Raw genomic sequence first — 24572 nt, 5'->3', positions numbered from 1 at the left:
AGTGTTAGTTTTAGTCTTTTTTTTGTAATTTGGATTATTTGTCAGCGGCAAGATTCAAAAAGGTCAGAAAAAGTATTGTGTAGTAATAACTCAACAAAAACATTATATTTATTCAACAATAACACCAGTACATAAAATGTACATATGGGCACAAATATGTATGCAAACAGTCTCAAGACACCGCAATAAGTGCAAAATGTGTAAATGACGTGTGCCAAGAAAAAAACTAAATAGCCAACAGACTAAAGAGGACATACATGAACCGCATGTATTCAACCAATTTTTTGAGCCACACAAGACTTTTCTGTCAGATTGTCAGGGAGCTCATTCTGAGAAAAGAACATGACAAATAAAAATAAAAAAACTTTTGTCCCGACAAGTTCCAACTTCCAACATAGTAAACAAAATAATGTAAGTCCCTTGCATTAATGAATCAGCAGTTTAAAATAAAATAAAATAGCTTTTCAATTTTTTTTGTGTGTGTGTATGTGCCATGGGTGTGTGCGTGAGTGAGTGTGCATGGGTGAGAAACAGAGAGATGGCTTTACTTCAGTCAAGCAATAATTTCTTATTGATCTTGAGAAAAACTCGTTGCTCCAGAGATGTAGTTGTTCTGTTTCTCAGGCCAGATGACAGCAGTCCACACAAAGAGAAGATGCGCTCCACAAAGGCTTGTGAGGCAGGGGCACTAACGAGATCCAATGCCACAGGGGCAAGTTTTGGATACACAGCTTCTGTAGATCTCCAGAACTGCAATGGTGTCTCATTAAACACTCCCTGTTTGACTTCACATAAATACTTCTCCATTTCAATCAACAGACTATCGGTCAGATTAGGCTGATTTGTGGAGGACACGTTGACCTCTATACGGGATGCAAGGAAGCGGTATTTCTGAAGGACAGCAAGAGGGGATCCTGTTGGAGTTTGAGTGGCCCTTGCAGTAGCACCATCATACTGAGAAGCAACTGGTTGATACTGAGCTGCCAGGTTCTGCACAAAGGACTGTGCTGCCCTCTTCAGTGGCACTGTGTCTGGTGATTGAAGAACCAGCGAAACACTTGGATCCATTAGGCAGGCTCCTGCTGGTGTTGCATCAAACTGTATGGAATCAGGGCTAAGAATGCCAGCAAAACGTTCTCGCAAGGACTTCAGCAGTACTTGAGCTAATTGCTTTCCAACAGCAGTCATCAGCAAGTGTGCATCAAGGTTGAGCAGGCATGGCACTACTTGTGACAGTGACTGACTGTCACTCTGAAGCTGGTCTGTGTGAACAGCAAAAGGCTCAAGCAGCTTGACAAGGTTCTCTAGCTTAGCCCAATCACTTGTGAGGAGAGTGTCCATGCCAAAATTCTCAAGTAGTTGGTTTAGTTCTGTTCTAGTCTCCAGCAGTCTTTTCAGCATATCAATTGTGCTGTTCCAGCTTGTGCTGTTCCAGCTTGTGCTACAATCTCGAACCAGAGTTTTGCCACATCTTTTAATCAATTCTTCATTAGCCGCTGACGATTTCCTCACACTGTGTACTAGTTTTCTTGCTTTTGTTATGACTGAGTGAACACTTGTGTGCTTCATGGCATCTTTAAGTGTGAGCTGAAGAGTGTGGGCTAGGCATGGCATTCTCTGGAACTTGTTCTCCCCATCTTCTGGCAGGTCAAGTTCTTAGCAGAGCAAAAAGAGAAAACAATTAGATAATTAAGCATTAAATATAAAATTCACAAAAAAATAGTCGTACATTTTTGTAATGATCCAACTTAGCAGTTAAACACAATGGTTTTTCTCAATCACTTTAGTAAATTTCTTGAATCATTAACATTTGCAAAGCAGTAAGTGCATTTCTGTTTCTCTCAAATGTAAATCTGAATGTCAGTGAACATGTCAGTGCATCAGAATGACAAGTCCTTGTGTCATAGTTTCCAAACAGTCAATATGTTCAGCATGTTGTAACACTGTATTTTGTAAGTATTTTCTGATATAAACTATGGCTAAGATTTTAATGACAATGATTAAAAATGCACAATGTTGCACTTTTTTCTGTATATCAATTTCAACAGTACAAAGTTATATAGTGCAAGAGATTGGACATGACACATTACACTTTTATTGTTTGTACTGTAATTTGTTGAAAGAGCATGCCATTGTGATGCAAAAAAGAAAAACACAATGGATATCTTAATCCATTTTAGACGTGTATAGAAAATGAATTTCAACCATTTTGCATGTAGTGATTTAGTAAGATTATTCAACAGAGAGAGAACCAGTAGAATACATTATGATCAACATGATAAGCAACTGATAATGCAGGAATCAGAAATGCAAATGATTATGTACAACGATTAATTGTACATAATAATTTGCATAAATGTGTCAAAGCATTTGATGTGTTTTATAAAGAATGAGAACATTGCTTTTATTATGTGCTCAAATGACTACATGGTGTGGAAGTTGAACAAGTAGTTAATTTCAATTCAGATCTGAGAAATGCACCAAAGTGATTGAGAAAAACTGCCAATTTACTCACCAACGCCAATGTCAGTCTCCTCCTCATCCTCCTCCTCCTCGTCTGACCCATCCGAATCCATCCACAGTTCGTTCTGCTCATCTCCTACACCTCTTGGCTGTGCCTGAGAGACAACACCATCTGACTCACGGCTCTGCTCTCGCTTTTTATCCCTGAGAAGCCGCACAGCCTTGACGATGTTGGAGCCGTTATCTGTGACAATGAGCAGCACCTTGTCTTCTCTTATACCCCATGCATCTAATGTCTGATCAATGCAGCGAGCAATGGACTCCCCTGTGTTAGGGTGCTCTAAGTGGTGCAAGTTAAGCAGGGCATGGTGAACCTGGCCTCCGGGCGGATAGTAAAAACAAGCTGACACACCCATAAAAGATGATGTTAATCCTTTCTTGCTCCAACCATCTACACATAGGGTCAGCTTCCTCACATCCTTAATGATCTCTTTTAATTTCTGTTTTGCTGTATCCATCTTAGCCCCAATAAGGCTGTTGACTCTTGCAGCTCCAGGTGTTTTGAACTTTGGTTCGAGTACATTGGCAAACTTTTTGAAGGCAATCGACTCACAGAGTCGTGTAGACATCCCAGTATCAATAAACATATTAACCAATGCTTCTTCCCGCTTGTGGTGTTCCTGCGTATTAACTAACCAGTAGCTATCAGGTCGCCGGTGAAAGCTCTCATGTAGTGTTCTCTGTACTGCGGTTGTCTCCGTCATGCTGCCTGGCCCTGTAACGTTACCGGGGTTAGGTTCTGTTTCAGGGGAGGGGTTCTCGGTGTTCTCCTTGACCTTGTTGAGGTAAGCTAGGTTAGCCTCCTTATGCGCGCTTCTCAAATGTACTTTCAAATTCGTAGGATTTTTCCCTTTCAAAAATTGTCCACATATTTTACCACCTTCCACTGCAAGGCACTTGCTTTTATCTGACACACAGTCATATTCAAAGTAATCCCAAATAGGACTCTGCCGCTTTCTTCCAACTTTTGGTAACGCCATGATGCCATGAAATGTCAGAATTTCTGGTTTAGGGGGGGAGAGGGGGTGAGTGGGTAAATAATTCCTTTGTTAATAATTCGTTACTCAGAACTTTATTATATTAAATATGATTCACACCTTCACAAAATACACATTTAACACCCTATACAAAATTCACATCCCATTTAAATTCCTTTACCTCTTACAAAATCCACACGCCATACCAAAAATCTATACATCTTCTATACAGAATCACACCCTATACAAATACCACAGCTGTCCAATTTTCACACCCTATACTAAATTTACCCCATAGGCTACAGTCAATAGCCTACTCATCTGGATTAGAGAGAGGTTAAAGGGCGGTATATGTCACTTTGATTGATTTATGGCCCTTAAGCCACGCCCCCTTTCTGACCGTGAGAATTTTCCCACGCTTGCCCCGCCCCCTTTTTGACCGTGGGAATTTTCCCACGCTTGCCCCGCCCCCCTTCTACCCCATCCCTCCCACCTCCGGACAAGTCATGTGACCGTGAGAATTTTCCCACGGTTGCTCCTCCCTTATGGGCGTGAACAGAACCAGGGAGATATTATAAACTAAATTATATATTAAATTAGATATTTAATAATATAAACGTTGTATAAAAGTTAAAATACACATGTGTTTAGTGTTCTCACACATCTGTAAAACTGCTACATAAAACACAAACTAGTTTAAAAACATTGTTAAAAAAAGCCTTACATTTTTACATACCATTTGTTGAAAGAAGAACAAAAGTCTTATTATCTCCAAAGATGTATCCGGTAACAATAATGTTTAAACATCATATTGTTTAACAAATAACATTATGACAATGTATATTAAAACTGTTACAATAAAGACAATCAGAGATCAGTGTTTTTTTTTTATTATTTATTTATTAAAGAAGACACTTTTAAAACAATAATGAAATAAGTTAAAATGGCATTTTTCTCTAAAAGAGTTATTAAAAATTAGTGTTATTTTAAGATGTTAAAAAATCAATAATTTACAGAAAAGTAAATGTATCCATCCGCACAGTATCTGTAAAACTGTTACATAAAACACAAACTAGTTTAAAAACATTGTTAAAAAGCCTTACATTTTTACATACCATTTGTTGAAAGAGAACCAAAAGGTATATCCGAAGCTCGAAAGGCTTAGAGCTTTTAACACCAAAAATGACAAAATCCGAAAAAGCGAATAGTTCTATTTTCTAACATACATTTAAAGAAAAAGCTGTACTTTCACAATTACATTGTGTTTAAAGGTGTATAAAACATTGTTTAAAGTTTAAATTATATTTTCTTAAAGATATCAAAATGTGTTAGTATTAAAACATCTAAAACAACATTTTATGTTAAAACATAAACCGTGGGAAATTTTCCCAAGATCCACATTAAAACATCTAAAACAACATGTATTAAAATTATACCGAGCAAATAGTTCTATTTTCTAATACATTTGAAGAAAAGTTGTACAATCACAATTACAAGAAAAAGCTGTACTTTCACAATTACATTGTTTAAAGGTGTATAAAACATTGTTTAAAGTTTAAATTATATTTTCTTAAAGATATAAAAAATGCGTTAGTATTAAAACGCCTAAAACAGCATTTTAAAGATGTTAAAAGTTTAAATTATATTTTCTTAAAGATATCAAAATGTGTTAGTATTAAAACATCTAAAACAACATTTGATGTTATAACATAAATGTTAAAACATTGAAAAAGCAATATTCAGCTCCGGACCGTGGGAATTTCCCATGGTCCCCTTCCCTACAAACATCCCCACCCCTCCCCACTTCTGTATTGTTTAACAGATAACATTATGACAATGTATATTAAAACTTTTTTAAGAAATGTACAATAAAGACAACTTTGTTGAAAGAAGAACAAAAGTTTTTTATCCGTCTCCAAAGGCTTAGAGCTTTTAACTCCAAAATCCGAAAAAGCGAATAGTTCTATTTTCTAACATACATTTAAAGAAAAAGCTGTACTTTCACAATTACATTGTGTTTAAAGGTGTATAAAACATTGTTTAAAGTTTAAATTATATTTTCGTAAAGATATCAAAATGTGTTAGCATTAAAACGTCTAAAACAACATTTTAAAGATGTTAAACATTAATGAAATAAGTTAAAATTGCATTTTTCTCTAAAAGAGTTATTAAAAATGAGTTAAGATGTTAAAAATCAATAATTTACAGAAAAGTAAGTGCATCCATCCATACAGTATTTGTAAAACTGTTACATAAAACACAAACTAGTTTAAAAAGTGTCTCAAACACATAATATTAAAACCACACCATGTTAAAAAATCACAGTATCTAAAAATACTAATCCTTACGTTTTTGTAAATCCGTTTGTTGAAAGAGAGCCAAAAGGTATATCCGATGGTATTTACCACATCAAATGTATATCCAGAAGGTATATCCAAGACCAAAGGTTTATCCAACAACAAGGATATATCCATGACCAGAGGTATATCCAAATATATATCCAAAAGGTATATCCAAGACCAGAGGTATATCCAAATATATATCCAAAAGGTATATCCAAGACCAGAGGTTTATCCAACATTAAGGGTATATCCGGAACCATAGGTTTAGAGATTTTATTTACAAAAGTTACAAAGTCTCGTGAGGAGTTCAGCAAAAAGCGTCCACACGGTTACATCCCAAAAGTTAGACTGACCTCTGTGACATCTGTCCTGTAGCCACAGGTAGACCACTCCCACCCTAGACCCCTCCCACCCCTAGAGACCACCCACCCCTAGAGACCTCCCACCCCTAGACCCCTCCCACACCTAGACCCCCTCCTACATCAAGATCCCTCCCAAGCCAACTATGTTTTGCTTTAATTAAAAAAGAGTTTTGTTTTCCGCAATCATTTAAAAACTTTTTAAAAACAATGTATGTATAAAGTTAAAATACAACGGTTTAGTATTCGTACGTTTACAACGTTATCTGAAAAAGCTAGAATTAATAGCTAGATTTTAGTTAAAAATACATAGGTGTAGGCTAGTATTTAAAACGCTAGGCCTATCAGAAAAATGTAGACAATAATGTCTTCTTACGTATACAGATTTTAAACCCTGTTAAAAACAAAAAAGTCAACGTTAAATAATTTAAAACAAGTTATAGAATGTCTTTCACGAACAACTTTTAAAGATGCCAGAAAAATGGTAAATTATGTTTCAAACGTGAACAACATATCAAACAACAACAGTTAAAAAATAATACATAAAGTGAATAGTTTTTAAGCAAAACTTTTTAACATTACAATTCGCTATAAACTTTTGTATAGATCTTAGCTAAAATAGATCTTTCACTGTCTCGCAAAGCATCCTTGCGCTCCGAAAGCACAACACGAATGAGAAATCGGTCTGTGAAGCGAGTCTCCGCCCACCTAAAAACTTCGCCAATGCAAATACACATGTGTAGAGGTATAGCTACAGATTTAAATCTTGGTAAAAAAGGCTTAATCAAAACAACATTTTAAATTTTTGTACATTTAATTTAATTTAGTTATTAATCCGGTATTAGATCTTTCTAGCCTAATATTGTTTGATGTGTTATGCCTAAAGCAATATAATCTTGTATTGCTTAATATTAACTGTAACTGTTATATAGTTACGGTTAGGGTTTGACTTATGGTTAGTTACTTGTAACGTAATTTAATGTTATTACTATTAAGTAAATGTAGTAACGTATAAATTTGTCACCTTATAATAAATGTTACCAGGAATTCTTAAAAGAACCAACTTTTCTTTTTGTTATAACTGACAAACTGGAAGGTAGACAAATATATTCCACCACAAAGTTTATTCACAATAATCCAACAGATGGAAAAAAACGAAATTTACCTTCTCATAAAAGGATCATGTAATTCTCTCAATATTCTCCGAACAACGTTTAGATTTTCAGAAATGAATGACAATGCAATTGTTAACATTTGTTGATCGCTTCTCACCTGTTCAATCTCCTGATGAACGCTTAATAGCTCGTTCCGTAATTGCCTGTTTTCGTCCAATAATTGCCCGTGGCAGATCCCAAAAAATTCAACACTGTTCCTTAACTCATTCGTGTGTTGATTTTGGTGATCTAAAATTCTATGAAGAATCGTTACGACGTCTCTTTGCGATTCTGATGTAATCTCCTCCATATGCTGGTAGGTTAATGGTTGCGCTACGTTACCTAAAATACCCAAAACATTTCTATTGATACTGCGTAATGTATCATAACTCAGTCTGTGAAGATCTCGTTCGGTGAATAACGGGGTATCGTTCGTTCCGTACAGAGTTATCATCATCGGAGTTTGACGATGCCGACACAGAATCGCTGACTTGACACAACACGGCTGCTTGGGAATCCAGGAATATTTCCAATTCTCTTTCGGCGTAATTTTGTTCTAGGATCAAACATAAAAATAATTTATTAAATGAAATGTTTAATAGATAAAATACAATAAATGTATAGCGACTTACCGGTATATTCCGATGAGTTTACACTGGGACTGGAACACAGGTAATGTGAACCCGCGATCCGTGTTCTATAAGCATCTCCAGAAGCCCCATGGTAATCAGACGTGGACAGTAGGTCTACAGGAATGCTTTGTTCTGGAAAATAACATTTATTATTTTAAAATTCAATGAATAAAAATATTATGATAAGACAAAAATAAATACCCTAAATATAACGTACCCTCATCAGGATAGTGTAATTGGCTATCATTAATCGAATCATATTCTCCGTAAACATCTCGTAGCCGTTTCACGCCTCGTCCGGATACACGGAAATTCATGCGCTCGGTAGAAGTTATCGGCCCGTAGCTGCACGATGGTTCCTGATCTGATTGCCCGTAGGCATACTGTTCAGGGGTGGAAGATGGGGTTATGTCCTCGTAGGCCGACACACCGGGAACATCAACCAATGTAGATAACTCCGCAGCATTGATAGTGTTGTGAGCCACTGTATCCTCTGGGATACCTGTTGAAATATTGTAAAGGGCGTAAGTTTTTTCCTTTTTTAAAAAGTTATGAAACATGATACTGAAAAAATAAAAACACTCACCTTGAAAAAATTCACTGGGTAAAACACCATTGGGAAATGAGCTGTCATCTGGTCACCGAACAAAGATATACAACGTTATTAGGCACGTTACTGACAAATTCATTCCATAAAAATGTAATAAACCTTTTTGTTGAAAATACTTACAAAGATCGTTTAAAATTTGTGATAAATCTTCATCATAGCACTGATCCGATGAAACTTCTGCTTCGCGTTGATTTCCAGACATAATGCAGGCTAACTTACAATTCGTGTTTCGACGGTCTGTCTCGTTCGCATAGAGTTCCGTAAATGATTTAGACAGCCTCATTTTAAAGACTGTACAGCCATTTTAAAACACCTTTTTACCCGCCACATTTTCAAAGGGCGTCTATCTCTGTAGGTGGTAGAGATTCTGAAAGGTGATTGTATGACTAGAAATACGTATGACGGATCTGATCTCATCTCGTTTACTAAGATCTGTAATAATCTAATTCACACAAATCCGTCAAAAGAGAAAAATAAGATAGCCTATGTGAATGCTAACACCAATGCAGACACAGTGCCGCCAAGTGTGTATGTGTGTGTGTGTGTGTGTGTGTGTGTTTAAAATCCTTAAAAACGCACTGCTCTAAACTTTTAAATATAACTTTGTACCAACACATAAGTTTATTTAGTAGATTTCATGCCACATTGTAACATGTGGGGGGTAGTTGTAACATAACATATGACAGCTTAAAATCTTATCTGATCTAATAAAAATATACAAAACAAACTAAATATTTTCTAAATAAAATTAAATTAAAAAACGTTTTCATATAAAATAACGACAATTTTTAATAATTAAATATAAATTCATTTTTGAGTTTTGACTGCAAACACATGAAAACACGGCTATACCACATAGTTAAAACACTAAATATTTATTAATTCCTGTAGGCTACAATGACTTTCAGTCTTTATACACCTCTTCTCGCGTTTTCTCAATAAAATTAATAAAAACGACTGCACAACTGGGATTTAAACCCTGCTAGTGTCTTCTGGTAGTTACCGAAGCATTAAATAACTATCTCAACTGTTAAATAACATCTAGGAGATTAAGGCCACATTTACACATAGCCGGGTATTTAGAGAAACGAATATTTCTCCCCCTCCATTTTCAAAAACAACATCGTGCACACAACATCGTTTTCAAAAAAGTTGTCGTTTACATCAACCCAGCGTCGGCGCTGTGGTGGGGCATTCGAGGGCCGTGCCCCCCCTAGCGGTTATTGATGCCCCTCCTACCCATACCTGTCAACCCTCCCGTTTTTCCCGGGATTCTCCCGTATTTTACCTTACTATCCCGCTATCATCCCGTTTAAATATTTCCCCGAATTTCTCCCGTATTTTTAATCTTTCTATAAAAATATTTTTAAAAAATCCCACTGGGCGCAAACCAGTTAAGCAGAAATCCCGCCCTGCAGCTTATTTCATTGGTTAAGGTTACAATGACGGGTAGTTTTAGGGATCAGTGTTTGGTGTATTCAAACAGCAGTTTGTTTGACAGGCGATCTGACCAATCATAGTAGATTAACATGAGGATTTGAACTTGAAAAACGGAGGGTAGGCACTAGGCAACAAACGTCTTTCCATGGTCAAAACACTATTCCTTTTTATATTCATTCATGTTTATTTGATGCTATAAATATAAATTAACTATAAGGTAGAGATGGTTGGTTCACGAGCAGCTTTAACTGAGGCTCTACAGCGATCTGTCCGACACATTCAAGAGCCACAAAACGGTATTGTTTACTTTTCTTTAAAAAATTACCAAATTTGAAAGTTGAAGTGTTTGAAATTACCAAATGAGACTTTGTTTCATATCAAAAGCTGGTCTGTCTTGTCTGCCAGCGAGTTGTTAACGTTAGTGTCCTCTGAAGTAGTTTGGGGAATAAAAAAATTTGCACGAAGAGGAACAGCAGAGATGGTATTGGAGACTATGTATGTAATGTAGTATGTATGTAATACAGAGATTATGTATTTATTTATGTTAATATCTGCGCAATTAATGTGTAGTAATATCTGCATTTGTGTATACTTGGCTGCCTGTAAGAAGATATGTAAGGGATCATGTAGAGCGAGGCGGTTGTATTACATGGCTACCAACAAAATAAATCAATAATTTGACACAAAATATTGATTTAAAAAGGAGTTTATTTATTTAAAAACTATTGTATTGCTTCCGCTAAAGAAAATAATCCGTTCCGTCTCTACGGTTAAGTCCTGCGTCCATAGCAACGCTCTGTTTTTCATGGCAATGGTGTGTTAACGTTATACTTAGCAGCGGCTGTTATCAAGAAATAACAGACCGCGTTATATATTAGAATTCAACCAAGCCATGTAATTGTAATAATAATAATAATAATTATAATAAACGTGTTTAGTTTTATATAGCATTTGTGCTGTGTTGGACTATGATGTCGCCACTGCGTCAAAATATTTGTCAAACGTCAGTGCCCCCCCGCCGATGACCCAATGCCCCTCCAGTAGATCTGCCCTGGCGCCGACTCTGCATCAACCCGCATAAATACAATGGGTGGCAGTGTAGGGAGAAGGATAAAGCCATGCAAGCCAATCAGAAACCTCAAAATCGACAACAACCAATAGCTCGAGTGACTTCCTGTTCCTTTCAAAACGACATGGCGCGAGGTTTGTTCGTGTGGACAGACAGCGAAGCAAATGCGAACAGACCAAAAGCGTTTGCACAAAAGTAAAAAATGAGTACCACTTTAACAGCATCCATGATCAAATAGTTGGCAAACAAACTCTAAACATAGCGCGCTCACATGACGAAAGGATTTTCTGGCGCATAATGTGACGTTTGAGAACCTAAAACCCCGTTTCTCCCGGTTGACACGGTAACACATAACCGACGTTTTCAGAAACCTCCACTTTGGCCGGAGTTTTTAGAAATAATCGTTTTCTGGGATAAAAACGGCGTTTTCGTGTAAATGACAGGCCAAAACGCAGGGAAATATCTGCGTTTTCCCATCGTGTAAACGGGGTCTAAACATGTTCAGATTTGTCTTATTTTAAATAAACACAAAAATAGAGATGAAAATTAGCTTAAGTAAGAAATTTACCTTTGCAATGGTTTAATAAAGTGTCTATGGGTATCTTCCGAAAAAAAAATGCTGGTATTTTTCTAAAGGCTATGATGTTGATATAGCAACTAGTACACAAAATTTTGTCATCCAAACATGTGCTGAAGTAAGTAACAAACGTGTTAACTAACATCAACGTTAGGTTGTCAACCGTGTACCCCTATATTAAAAAGACCGATCTAAATGATACAGATATAATTTGAAATAGTGTAAAATGAACTGAAGTAGTAATAAGAATGTCGGTAGCGTACATCTTATTTTACACTTTTCGATTAGCTATCTACCTTTAATCTATCATCAACCTCTTATCTTTTGTTAGCATATGTGTGTCCGTGTGTGTGTGTGTGTGTGTGTGTGTGGTAGTGATGCGATAACACCTTTGTAGACATTCTGGCACCAAGTCAACGTTTGTGTGTGTGTGTGTGTGTGTGTGTGTGTGTGTGTGTGTGTGTGTGTGTGTGTGTGTGTGTGTGTGTGTGTGTGTGTGTGTGTGTGTGTGTGTGTGTGTGTGTGTGTGTGTGTGTGTGTGTGTGTGTGTGTGTGTGTGTGTGTGTGTGTGTGTGTGTGTGTGTGCTTTATATGGTGACGCAAGAGTTGCAACTATGGTAACTGAGAAGACCATTCTTTGTTAAGAGGTTTCAGAGACTGATGAAGTCGGTATAAATATACTACAAAATATCCCCAGTGTTGCTAATAAACTGGGTGGTATTTAAGTTCTGTTGCTTTTATATGAAAATAAATATAATGAACAAGACACCGAAAGTAGCCTACTTATTTAATTCCATTCCAAATACGTGTTTATCAGTTTTTTTTTTTTTTTTTTTTTTTTTTTTTAATAAAAATTACATTGCATAACCCATAGAGATCGCACTGAGATAGTTTGGGAATATTACCACATAACGTATACACATAAAACATAATATCAGTGTTTTATTAAAATCAAACCTTTTAAAAGAGAACAATACATCATGGTTGTTTACTAACCAGCATGCATCTCGCCCGTGATCACCTCCGGTGGAATTCTAACGGAACTGCAGCCAGTCCAGAAACCGGAAGTAAGCAGAGAGTGCCAATTCTCTTCCTATTAGACATTCTCTGGTTCAACCCTGAAACCATAGCAGTGCTGCTCTCGCGGTACTTTGTTGGCATACGTCACAGTCATGTGGAGTCGGTGTGATGCAGGCTCAAAATTGGTCTATGGTCGTTCTAGTTGTTATGGAATTCCGGCAGTTCTAGTGTTAACTTATTTCAATGGTGTTTTAACATTTTACATAATGAATGAAATGCTATAAGACTGATGTATTTTAACACAATGAAATTACAACTGTCTTCTTTAATAAATGACGATTTATATAAATAAATTTGCTATGCTTTGCTTCGTCTATGTCACAGGAGAAATTATATTCAATTTACAACTCTGTACACTCAAACACCCACCCCACACCCACCCCACACCCACCCCACACCCACCTCACCTCACCCCACCCCACCCCACCTCACTTTTGGACTGAGCCCTCCAATGTGGGAAAATTTGGTCCATGGTGTCCAGACTGCCTAGCAGCGTGAATAAAATCGCGCTGCGCGCAAGGCAGTATGGGGAAACCCAGGCTAATTGAATGCGCTAAAGGTCTATGAACTTTAACATCTTAATAGTTGGTAAAATGAACTTAAAGCCAGGCAAAATGAAATACATCCTAACTACTTTCTACATGCTTGTTACAGATCTTATGACGTACAATTCACCCATGCATATGTTTAAAATATATGTGTATATATATAAATATTTTGGTGTAAAATAGACATCTCTCCGGTGGCATATGCATAACTTCTCCATGACGAAACTTCTGATTCAATGTGGCATTATATGTAATCCTATACAGCTGTTTACGGCATCATGATGACAACCCCTCCAGCGGGACTGGGTGAGCTGTTGTCCTGATAAATATTTCAGGACTTCGCACACACACCCCCGGTTTGCCGGTCTATCATTTTTTCACTACTTCAATGTATACTCGAAAGTATAATGTTGAAATATAAATAAATAAATAAAAAATTACAAACATTTCTGTTTTGTTAATTTCTGAGCTCACAAAAATAGTATTATAATAGTATACATAATAATAATATTTAGAATAATTAAAAATACTACATGATTTAAAAGATTAAATATTTCAGAGATCCTTGTAAAGAGTTGTGGAATGTTTTCTGTATTTTAATTACTGTATTCCCGAGGTGCTAACCATTTCCATACCACGCCTGAATGTGCTGTGCCACGATCCACCGAGGCTTATCGCGTCTCTGAAAAATGTGTGGTGATTTTTCAAATGATACAACTAATTGGCCCGCTGTGTACAGAACAGAACAGAAGAAAGGACATTTTGTAGTGTTGAACAAAATTCGATTTTGTTCTTAGCATTGGTTCCTGCATCATAAAGGGAGGAAGCACATACCACCCTACGTCGACCTTCTATCTGTTCAGGAGTTCATTAAAGATTATGTGTTCTGTCATGGATGACTAGACACTAGTCATTGGATGTCCAGCAGAGAGCGGGGCTTGAGTGGACACGCCCTGTGCTCACATTTTTATGTCTTAATCCAGAGTTTACCCCGCACCACAAACCTGTCGTCCTCTCACTCTGCCTTTTCCCTGCTTCGCAACGTAGCCATCCTACAGCCCTGCGACACCCGTAACATCGACCACAACGGCATCCGTTTCAGGCCAAATGGAGGAGCGGGTGGGTTACTTAAACCTGGATATGTCTCACCAGGATATGTCTCACCAGCAACCTCCGGCTTGTCACAGTCCTGACATGCGTTGGGAACAGGAACTCCTTGACACCTTTCAGAATTGGACTCTTGCTACAGTAACTCCAGCCGAGCTTTCCAATATATCTAACGCGGCAATGCAACAGTGTGAAGAAAGGTTGCACACATTTGTCTACTGGCCCTCAAGAATAACTGTTCGACCAGACCAATTGGCTAAGGCTGGTTTTTACTATGTTGGTCGTCGTGATGACGTGAAGTGCTTTTGTTGTGATGGTGGACTCAGATGTTGGGAGCCTGGTGATGATCCATGGGTAGAACATGCCAAGTGGTTTCCAAGATGTGAATACCTGTTGGAAGAAAAGGGCCAAGAGTTTGTTCATCAGATTCAAGCAAGATTTCCAAGACTATTTGAACAGCTATTGACTAATGGAGATAGCAACTCAAGAGAATTTGTTGATCCACCTGTTGTACACCTGGGTCCTGGAGAAGACCGTTCAGAGGGTGCAGTGATGATGAACAATCCTGTGGTGAAGTCTGGTTTAGAGATGGGATTTGAGCGCGGCCTGGTGAAGCAAACCGTTCAAAGCAAAATTCTCGCAAGTGGAGAAAATTACAAAACCGATCAAGAGTTGATGTCTGATTTACTAAGTGCTGAAGATGAGAAGAGAGAGGAGGAGCGAGAAAGTGAGTTTCTTACTTTTCTTAAGAAACATCATCTTGCCATGTCACAGCAGCTAAAAAGTGTGCAGAGCTTAATGGACCATCTTCTAGAGGAGAACATCATCTCACAGAAAGAGTATGACATTATTCGTAACTGCACTACAGTCAAGCAGCAGACAGGGCAGCTCATTGAGTTAGTCCTGTCGAAAGGAAATACAGCAGCAGAGGTCTTCCGCAACTGGATCAAGAAGAATGATGTCTGCCTGCTGAGAGAACTGACGGCCCAGACAAGTGAAGCTGCATCCCCGAGTCAAGATCTTACAGACTTGCCTATGGAGGAACAGTTAAGAAGACTTCAAGAGGAGCGCACATGCAAAGTTTGCATGGATAAGGAAGTGAACATTGTCTTCATCCCCTGTGGTCACCTAGTTGTGTGCAAAGAATGTGCACCTTCTCTGCGCAAGTGCCCCATATGTAGAGGATTGGTCAAAGGCGCTGTCCGTACTTTCCTATCATAAAGTGAAGATATTTATCATCCAAGTAACAACAGTTTTTGGATGTTCAAATTTACACCAACTCTAATTGTTTCACATATAACTGTTGATTGTTAGATGATTTATCTAACAATTGAAATTGACGATAGGTTAAAATATTTTTATTTTTATATGTTAAATATTCCTTTCCCTCCTTTCACGTAAAAATACCACGTATCATCTGTAATTCATTAGCTTAACCATGTTGTTTAGTGACACACACAAAATAACTGTGTAATTATAACAAAATAAGTGTAATAGTTAGACAAGTTTAAAGTGTAATACTCAACTTTCACGTCAATGTTTTGTATATAGCAGAAAGATGTTCTAAAATAAATGATTTGTTTAGTCTTAAACACTCTCATACTAGAAGGACTGTCATTTAATTCTCTTTATGCAATATTTGTTCATGTTTTTCATACATTCCTATATGAACATGTTTGACCACGCTCTGTGACTATACACTTTTTGCAAAAACAGTACAAAAACAAGATGTAAACAGTGTAATATGTAAAATGTTAATTCAAACGCTAAAACTGATCACTATAGTGGCTTTTCTGTATTTGTTTTAAATGACTCATGATGCATTTACTTTTAACCCAGTTGACCTCTAGAATTTAGGTTTTACCAAAGTGTGGAACTTTGTTTAACAGCCTCGAGCTTGGATGAATATGCCTCTCTCAGTGCAATAGTCAGATGTGATTCTGTTGTAATAGTTTAAGTGTAAAACAGCATGCACTTTGTGTAATTCATAGAGGGAAAAGTTGCACTAAATGAAGTATCAATTTAGTCAAACAGAAAGACTATCACTTAAATTCTTAATTGTCATTTATTTCTATAGACAGCTCTCAATGAAAAGTCTTCACCTAAAACATACGGTCCAACATACAAAATGTAAAACAGGGTCATCATTTGCATGCTTTTGTGAATTTATAATAAACTATGTTTTTGAAGTCTCTTTTCTAGTGATTTGGTCTTTTGAATCTTACACAAATGTTTGGACACACGTGATTCGTGTATAAAGATGATTTTTTAAAGTTAGTCCATAAGCGCAACTATTTACACACATACGAAGTAGGAGAATAACTCCTACTTGTGAACATTCCATTATCTGTTTATCTGGGGTCTGAGACTATCCTTACCTCATATGTTTCTTTAATTTGTGGAGGATGTTGAAGTGTTTTAGTTAAAAAGGTATTAGTTAATAACAAACAAACAAACATTAAAACATTAAACCCCAATGGAACCATACTATTAATACATAAAGTATGGTATAATTACAGTTTGAAAATGACTCCCATAATATTTTCTTTTAGTAAAGTCGAGCATCCAACACAAAGTTCTGCGTTTGTGGGTATGATCTCACAAAGATTACATTACTTTTCTCGAACACAACATGTATGGACTATGTTTCGTTATCTAGGCATAACACATCAAACAATATCAGGCTAGAAAGATCTAATACCGGTTTAATAACTAAATTAAATTAAATGTACAAAAATTTAAAATGTTGTTTTGATTAAGCCTTTTTTACCAAGATTTAAATCTGTAGCTATACCTCTACACATGTGTATTTGCATTGGCAAAGTTTTTAGGTGGGCGGAGACTCGCTTCACAGACCGATTTCTCATTCGTGTTGTGCTTTCGGAGCGCAAGGATGCTTTGCGAGACAGTGAAAGATATATATTTTAGCTAAGATCTATACAAAAGTTTATAGCGAATTGTAATGTTAAAAAGTTTTGCTTAAAAACTATTCACTTCATGTATTAGTTTTTAACTGTTGTTGTTTGATATGTTGTTCACGTTTAAAACATAATTTACCATTTTTCTGCTATCTTTAAAAGTTGTTAGTGAAAGACATTCTATAACTTGTTTTAAATGATTTAACGTTGACTTTTTTGTTTTTAACAGTGTTTTAAAATCTGTATATGTAAGAAGACATTATTGTCTACATTTTTCTGATAGGCCTAACGTTTTAAATACTACCCTATACACCTTTGTATTTTAAAGGTCTGTATCATTTTATTAAAGTTAAAGTTATTTTATTATTAAAATTGTATGTGAAAGTGTCACATGTGTGTGGAAAATGTTTTCCTAGCGCTTACGTTTCACGGTTTAAAGTTAAAAGGACATAGTTTTGAACAGAATCGTTATTTTTATTCCACACATTCTCAAACAATAATCAGATTTCTCCATTGGGCTGTAGTGAATAAATCAGTAAATTAGTGAATATAACTCAACTAAAGCATGAATTAACTCTAACTTAACTAATAATTTAAACTATTAATTTTAACTAAAATCTAGCTATTAATTCTAGCTTTTTCAGATAACGTTGTAAACGTACGAATACTAAACCGTTGTATTTTAACTTTATACATACATTGTTTCTAAAAAGTTTTTAAATGATTGCGGAAAACAAAACTCTTTTTTTAATTAAAGCAAAACATAGTTGGCTTGGGAGGGATCTTGATGTAGGAGGGGGTCATGGTGTGGGAAGGGGTCTAGGGGTGGGAGGTCTCTAGGGGTGGGAGTGGTCTACCTGTGGCTACAGGGCAGATGTCACAGAGTTCAGTCTAACTTTTGGGATGTAACCGTGTGGATGTGTTTCATTGAGCTCCTCACGAGGACATTGTAACTTTTGGAAATAAAATCTCTAAACCTATGGATCCGGATATACCCTTAATGTTGGATAAACCTTTGGTCTTGGATATACCTTTTGGATATACATTTGATGTGGAAAATACCATTGGATATACCTTTTGGTTCTCTTTCAACAAACGGATTTACAAAAACGTAAGGCTATTTTTTAGATACTGTGATTTTAACATGGTCTGGTTTTAATATTATGTGTTTGAGACACTTTTTAAAGATATTTTATGTTAAATGTAACATTTTACACATAATGTGTGGGAGTTAAATGCTAACAAATCAACATTTTTAAAAAATGTGGGGAGGGGTGAGGGTGTTTGTAGGGAAGGGATCATGGGAAAATTCCCGCGGTCCGGAGCTGAACACTGATTTTTCAATGTTTTAACATTTATGTTTTAACATAAAATGTTGTTTTAGATGTTTTAATACTATCACATTTTGATATCTTTAAGAAAATATAATTTAAACTTTTTCATTAATGTTTTAACATCTTTAAAATGTTGTTTTAGGCGTTTTAATACTAACACATTTAGATATCTTTAAGAAAATATAATTTAAACTTTAAACAATGTTTTATACACCTTTAAACACTATGTGATTGTGAATGTACAACTTTTCTTCAAATGTATTAGAAAATAGAACTATTTATTCGATATAATTTTAATACATGTTGTTTTAGATGTTTTAATGTGGATCGTGGGAAAATTTCCCACGGTCACATGACCTGACCAGAAGTGGGGAGGGGTGGGGGGTGTTTGTAGGGAAAGGGACCATGGGAAATTCCCACGGTCCGGAGCTGATTATTGCTTTTTCAATGTTTTAACATTTATGTTTTAACATAAAATGTTGTTTTAGATGTTTTAATACTAACACATTTTGATATCTTTAAGAAAATATAATTTAAACTTTTTTCATTAATGTTTCAACATCTTTAAAATGTTGTTTTAGATGTTTTAATACTAACACATTTTGATATCTTTAAGAAAATATAATTTAAACTTTTAACATCTTTAAAATGTTGTTTTAGATGTTTTAACACTAACACATTTTGATATCTTTAAGAAAATATAATTTAAACTTTTAACCTTTAAACACAATGTAATTGTGAAAGTACAGCTTTTTCTTTAAATGTATGTTAGAAAATAGAACTATTCACTTTTTCGGATTTTGTCATTTTTGGTGTTAAAAGCTCTAAGCCTTTGGAGATGGATAAAAAACTTTTGTTCTTCTTTCAACAAAACGGACTTGTAAAAACATAAGTCAGTTTTTTAAATGTACGTATGTGTTTATGCGCTTGATATGTTTTAATATTTGTTTAATGTCTTAATACTAATACATTTTGATAGCTTTAAGATAATGCAATTTAAACTTTTTCATTGACATTTTAACATTTTACAAACGCTAAAGACGTGTATTTTAACTTTATACAACGTTTTATACACCTTTAAACACAGTGTAATTGTGAAAGTACAGCTTTTTCTTTAAATGTATGTTAGAAAATAGAACTATTCACTTTTTCGGATTTTGTCATTTTTGGTGTTAAAAGCTCTAAGCCTTTCGAGCTTCGGATATACCTTTTGGTTCTCTTTCAACAAATGGTATGTAAAAATGTAAGGCTTTTTAACAATGTTTTTTAAACTAGTTTGTGTTTTATGTAACAGTTTTACAGATACTGTGCGGATGGATACATTTACTTTTCTGTAAATTATTGATTTTTTAACATCTTAAAATAACACTAATTTTTAATAACTCTTTTAGAGAAAAATGCCATTTTAACTTATTTCATTATTGTTTTAAAAGTGTCTTCTTTAATAAATAAATAATAATAAAAAAACACTGATCTCTGATTGTCTTTATTGTAACAGTTTTAATATACATTGTCATAATGTTATTTGTTAAACAATATGATGTTTAAACATTATTGTTACCGGATACATCTTTGGAGATAATAAGACTTTTGTTCTTCTTTCAACAAATGGTATGTAAAAATGTAAGGCTTTTTTTAACAATGTTTTTAAACTAGTTTGTGTTTTATGTAGCAGTTTTACAGATGTGTGAGAACACTAAACACATGTGTATTTTAACTTTTATACAACGTTTATATTATTAAATATCTAATTTAATATATAATTTAGTTTATAATATCTCCCTGGTTCTGTTCACGCCCATAAGGGAGGAGCAACCGTGGGAAAATTCTCACGGTCACATGACTTGTCCGGAGGTGGGAGGGATGGGGTAGAAGGGGGGCGGGGCAAGCGTGGGAAAATTCCCACGGTCAGAAAGGGGGCGTGGCTTAAGGGCAATAAATCACTCAAAGTGACATATACCGCCCTTTAACCTCTCTTGGATTGAAGCAGCAACATTCAGTGTAAAAGTAAAAAAATGACATAACATTATTTAATTTTTGATTTGCAGCTTGTATAACGTGTTTTGACATCGACAATCACAACCAAAAAGTGCATTTTACCTCAAACATGCGACTAGTTAACTTTCTAAAGAAGGCGCAATCGCTTCTCGGGTCGACAATAACACACTGTCCAAATTATATTCAGAATTTAAAATATTTTTATACCACTTTTTAATGTGTGATTGTGTAAAGGTGTTCACGAGATACCAACCTTTCTCAAACTTGCTTTCAATGCCGAACTCGTTCTCATGGAGATGCGGTGTGTACGGAGGGGAGGGGCTGTGTGTGTTTGTGACATAAACATAAAATGTTTAGACATGTGGCATTAGCTGTAGTGCATTTCTAGATTGCTCCAGGGCCAACTTCAATTTTATTTTCATGAGGATGTTTCATAAAAAATAATTTCTAATAACTTTACAAAACTTTGAAGCTATTTATAACAATTTTTGTCATTATGACAATAATTAATTCTACATTATCCTCCATTATGTCCATCAACATTAGTCTTGATTTTTCCCATCTGAAGCTTCCCCCTTTCCAAACATCTAATCAGCTACATTTAGTATTGAAGTCACCCACAATAATACATCTGCCCAAAATTAAACCTTTTAACTCCTCCAAGCAGATCATCTTGTCATTTTCTATATTAGGAACATATATGTTAATTAACCTAAATTCAATGCCTTTATATTCAAATTCTAATACTAAAATTCTCCCTATGTTATCACGATACACCTGCCTTACGTTTTCTACCTTATCTTTTTTAATCATTATGGCAACCCCCCTTGCGTTTCTTGCCCCATTGTTATAGAATATATCCCCTTTCCATATTTTCTTAACTTCTTTTACTTTTTCATCACCATAACCAGAGTGATGTATTAATTGGTCCTGTTTTGTACAGGCCAGGTTCTGTGCATTGATGGCGAGCCACTAGGTCCAAACCTGATGCTTCGGAGTGCATGCATCTACCGGTGTGGTAGGAGGCACTGCAGCTGCTAATTTGACGCTTGCGTACACACACCCTAAGACATTTACATACACTCTGAGACATTTTCACACACTGAGACATTTACACACACTCTGAGACATTTTCACACACCTTGGACATTTTTCATATCTATACATTGGTACTGATTTTATAAACTGTTCTATCATGGACTCATTGGACTTTGCCTGTCTCGAGGACTGTGTGTTGTGAACTACTGCGGCTTCAAGCACCTTTTTATGATTGAGAGAATTCTGAGATTGTAGTATGCTCATTAATAACTTTGAACTGAATACTTCTTATGTGCACGTGTAAATATTGTAAATACTTGTTGTCCTATCTGTAATACAACTCACAATTGCACTGCAATCTTGACTCCGTGTATCATTGAACTTCACCTTTTCCTCCCTGAGCTAAACTAAGATCTTCTGATACTGGTCTACTATTTTATCTATAATTGCAGCACTTATATATGCTACATAACTTTGGCGAGCCAGCCAGGAGGATTTGGTGAGTTTAATGTGCATTTGAGTTATTCATTTGGGTTATTGCAGTTCACTAAGAACAATGGATGTGTTTTTGAAACGTGGTATCAAATTTCCAAATGCTGTGCTGTTGGAGGGCATAACAGGACCAGAAAGTAATGAAGTTATTGAGTTTCTAAGCCAATATGGTTCAGTCAGTAAGATTGAGGAAATTTCTGAGACCGAATCTGAGTATGATGGTATGCTTGTTGTTGAATTTACTAGTGGTGCAGCTTTGGAAGTGCTGCGTCCCATGTTGCCGCATACCTGGATCTCGGCTAAAAAGACCCATACATGTCGTATTTCTGAGCTATCTTCTGTTTGTACAGATCACTTTGCTAAAGCTAAAACTATGTTATATTTGTCTGATTTGCAGAATTTAGCCAAATTAACTGGGGTGGATTACACCGAAGTGCTCAAAACAACGATGTCTCAGATTGGACTTTCGGTCTCCGAGCTTTGCCCTGTGCCTCATGTAGAAGATCCACCAGTCGCTGAGTCGGCCATGCTGCCAGAGTCGTCAGTGAAGCCATCAATTCAGTCTCCATCAGCCACTCCGGTCCCCCTCGTGAACACTACTTCTTCCAGGTCTGTCGCTGAGCCCCGCATTGATCCATCTAATCCTATGCAGCCAGGGACGAGACATTCCACTTCCAGCATTGATGTCCATCCACCTGAAGTCCAGCGCTATGTAGTAGAGCACATTGTGAAGAATGAGGAGAGTGCAGCACATCACCAGAGGATTAGGGTTTTTTCAGGTCGGCATCCCAGACCCACTCATGAGGCTGACTATGACACCTGGCGATCAGGAGTGGAACTGCTGTTGAAGGATCCATCTGTGTCTGATCTCCATCGTTCTAGGAGGATAGTGGAGAGCCTCCTTCCTCCAGCAGCAGACATGGTCAAGCAATTGAGTTCAAGCACCTTGCCTACAGTGTATCTAGACATTCTTGACTCTGCATATGCTACTGTTCAAGATGGGGATGAACTGTTTGCTAGATTCATGGACACATTTCAGGATACTGGTGAGAAACCATCTGCCTACTTCCAACGGCTCCAGGTTGTCCTGAATTCCGCCATGAAAAGGGGAGGAGTGATGGAGTCTGAATCAAACCGGCATTTGTTGAACCAGTTTTGTCGTGGATGCTGGGACAATTCTTTGATTGCTGAGCTCCAGCTAAAACAAAAGAAGACTTGTCCACCCACTTTTGCTGAGCTGCTGCTCCTCTTGCGTACTGAAGAGGACCGGGAGGCAGCAAAAGCACATCGAATGAAGCAACATCTGGGGTCTACACGGCAGAAAGCTACATCTCATGCCCAGTTTGCTCGCGCTAACCCTGAAGATGGGGGTGCAGTTTCTGCTTTGATTAACATCACGCAGCAACTAGCTCAACAACTAGCTGACGTCCAGAGACAGTTAGCCATGCTAACGGCCAGCCAGTCAAAGACCAGCTCTATCCCCAAGATTTCCACCTACAGTAAGCCACATGCCAGGGCCACGAATCAGCAGCCTCGTCGCTCCACACATGATGTTTTATAAACAAAGTTCGGGAGGAGCACATTCAAATAATCAATCCAATCTACTCGTCATCAAACAATTATGTCTACCCTAATCAGCATGACAAGAAGTATATATATATCCACTCTGTCAACTCACCTAATACTCCGTGACAGTTTTCCAGCATCCCTCCACCACCCCGACTCCTCACTCTTGGCTCAATCTTTTACAGCCAGGAATACGGGGGGAGTACTCTGGGTTCGGGCCGAATACCGAGCCCGGAGCCCTCTCCTCGGACAGCACGCCAAATACGCATCTATTTCTATCTGACTTATTTGTAAGTGTGAACTAGTGAACTACTTCTGCAAAACCTGGTTATTGCTTTCGGTGTGGTGAGGATGGCCACATCCGTCCTCAGTGTGAGAATGAACCCAATTCTACTCTGGTTGCTCGTAAAAAGAAGCAGTTCACTAGCAATCAACAAAATGCTTCCAACTCCGTTCATTTAAACTGAGTCCGGTTCCTGTTGTGGGACAGACAGGGGCCAGAGGGGACCAAATCCGTCCCAAGGAAAAGAAGATTGTCAAGTGTGCAGAAATGTCACAGCCCAAGATAAAGAATGCAACCATACAACTTCCAAAGCGCCTGGTGGGCTCTAAATGTTCTGCAGTCGTTCAGATTGCTGGACAGAACTACCACTGCCTTTTGGATACAGGCTCGCAGGTCACTACAATTCCAGTCTCTTTTTACAACCAGAGTCTTAGCGATCACCCTGTGAAGCCCCTGTACGACTTACTCCAGGTAGAGGGTGCCGCCGGTCAGTCAGTGCCATACTTGGGGTATGTAGAGATGACC

The 24572-nt window shown here is 36.9% G+C and overlaps 1 protein-coding gene and 1 pseudogene across 2 annotated transcripts; one reads left to right on the top strand and one right to left on the bottom strand.

Annotated features, from left to right (window-relative positions):
• Window positions 1–549: 549 nt before the first annotated feature.
• On the bottom strand, window positions 550–3503 carry LOC308684191 (zinc finger BED domain-containing protein 4-like; the record flags this gene model as incomplete). Its single annotated transcript, XM_081355308.1, has 2 exons — window positions 550–1655; window positions 2516–3503. The coding sequence occupies 2 exons, from the start codon at window positions 3501–3503 to the stop codon at window positions 550–552; spliced, it is 2094 nt and encodes a 697-aa protein (XP_081211434.1).
• Window positions 3504–14228: 10725 nt separating this feature from the next.
• On the top strand, window positions 14229–15795 carry LOC308684190 (baculoviral IAP repeat-containing protein 2-like; annotated as a pseudogene). Its single transcript has one exon. The product of its transcript is annotated as a baculoviral IAP repeat-containing protein 2-like (transcript).
• Window positions 15796–24572: the final 8777 nt, after the last annotated feature.

The sequence above is a fragment of the Scardinius erythrophthalmus genome (assembly GCF_964197995.2).
Source record: "Scardinius erythrophthalmus genome assembly, chromosome: 23".
In the NCBI taxonomy this organism is placed as follows: Eukaryota; Metazoa; Chordata; class Actinopteri; order Cypriniformes; family Leuciscidae; genus Scardinius; species Scardinius erythrophthalmus.
Note: the sequence above shows the minus strand (reverse complement) of the source record. Positions and strands in the feature narration are given on the sequence as shown.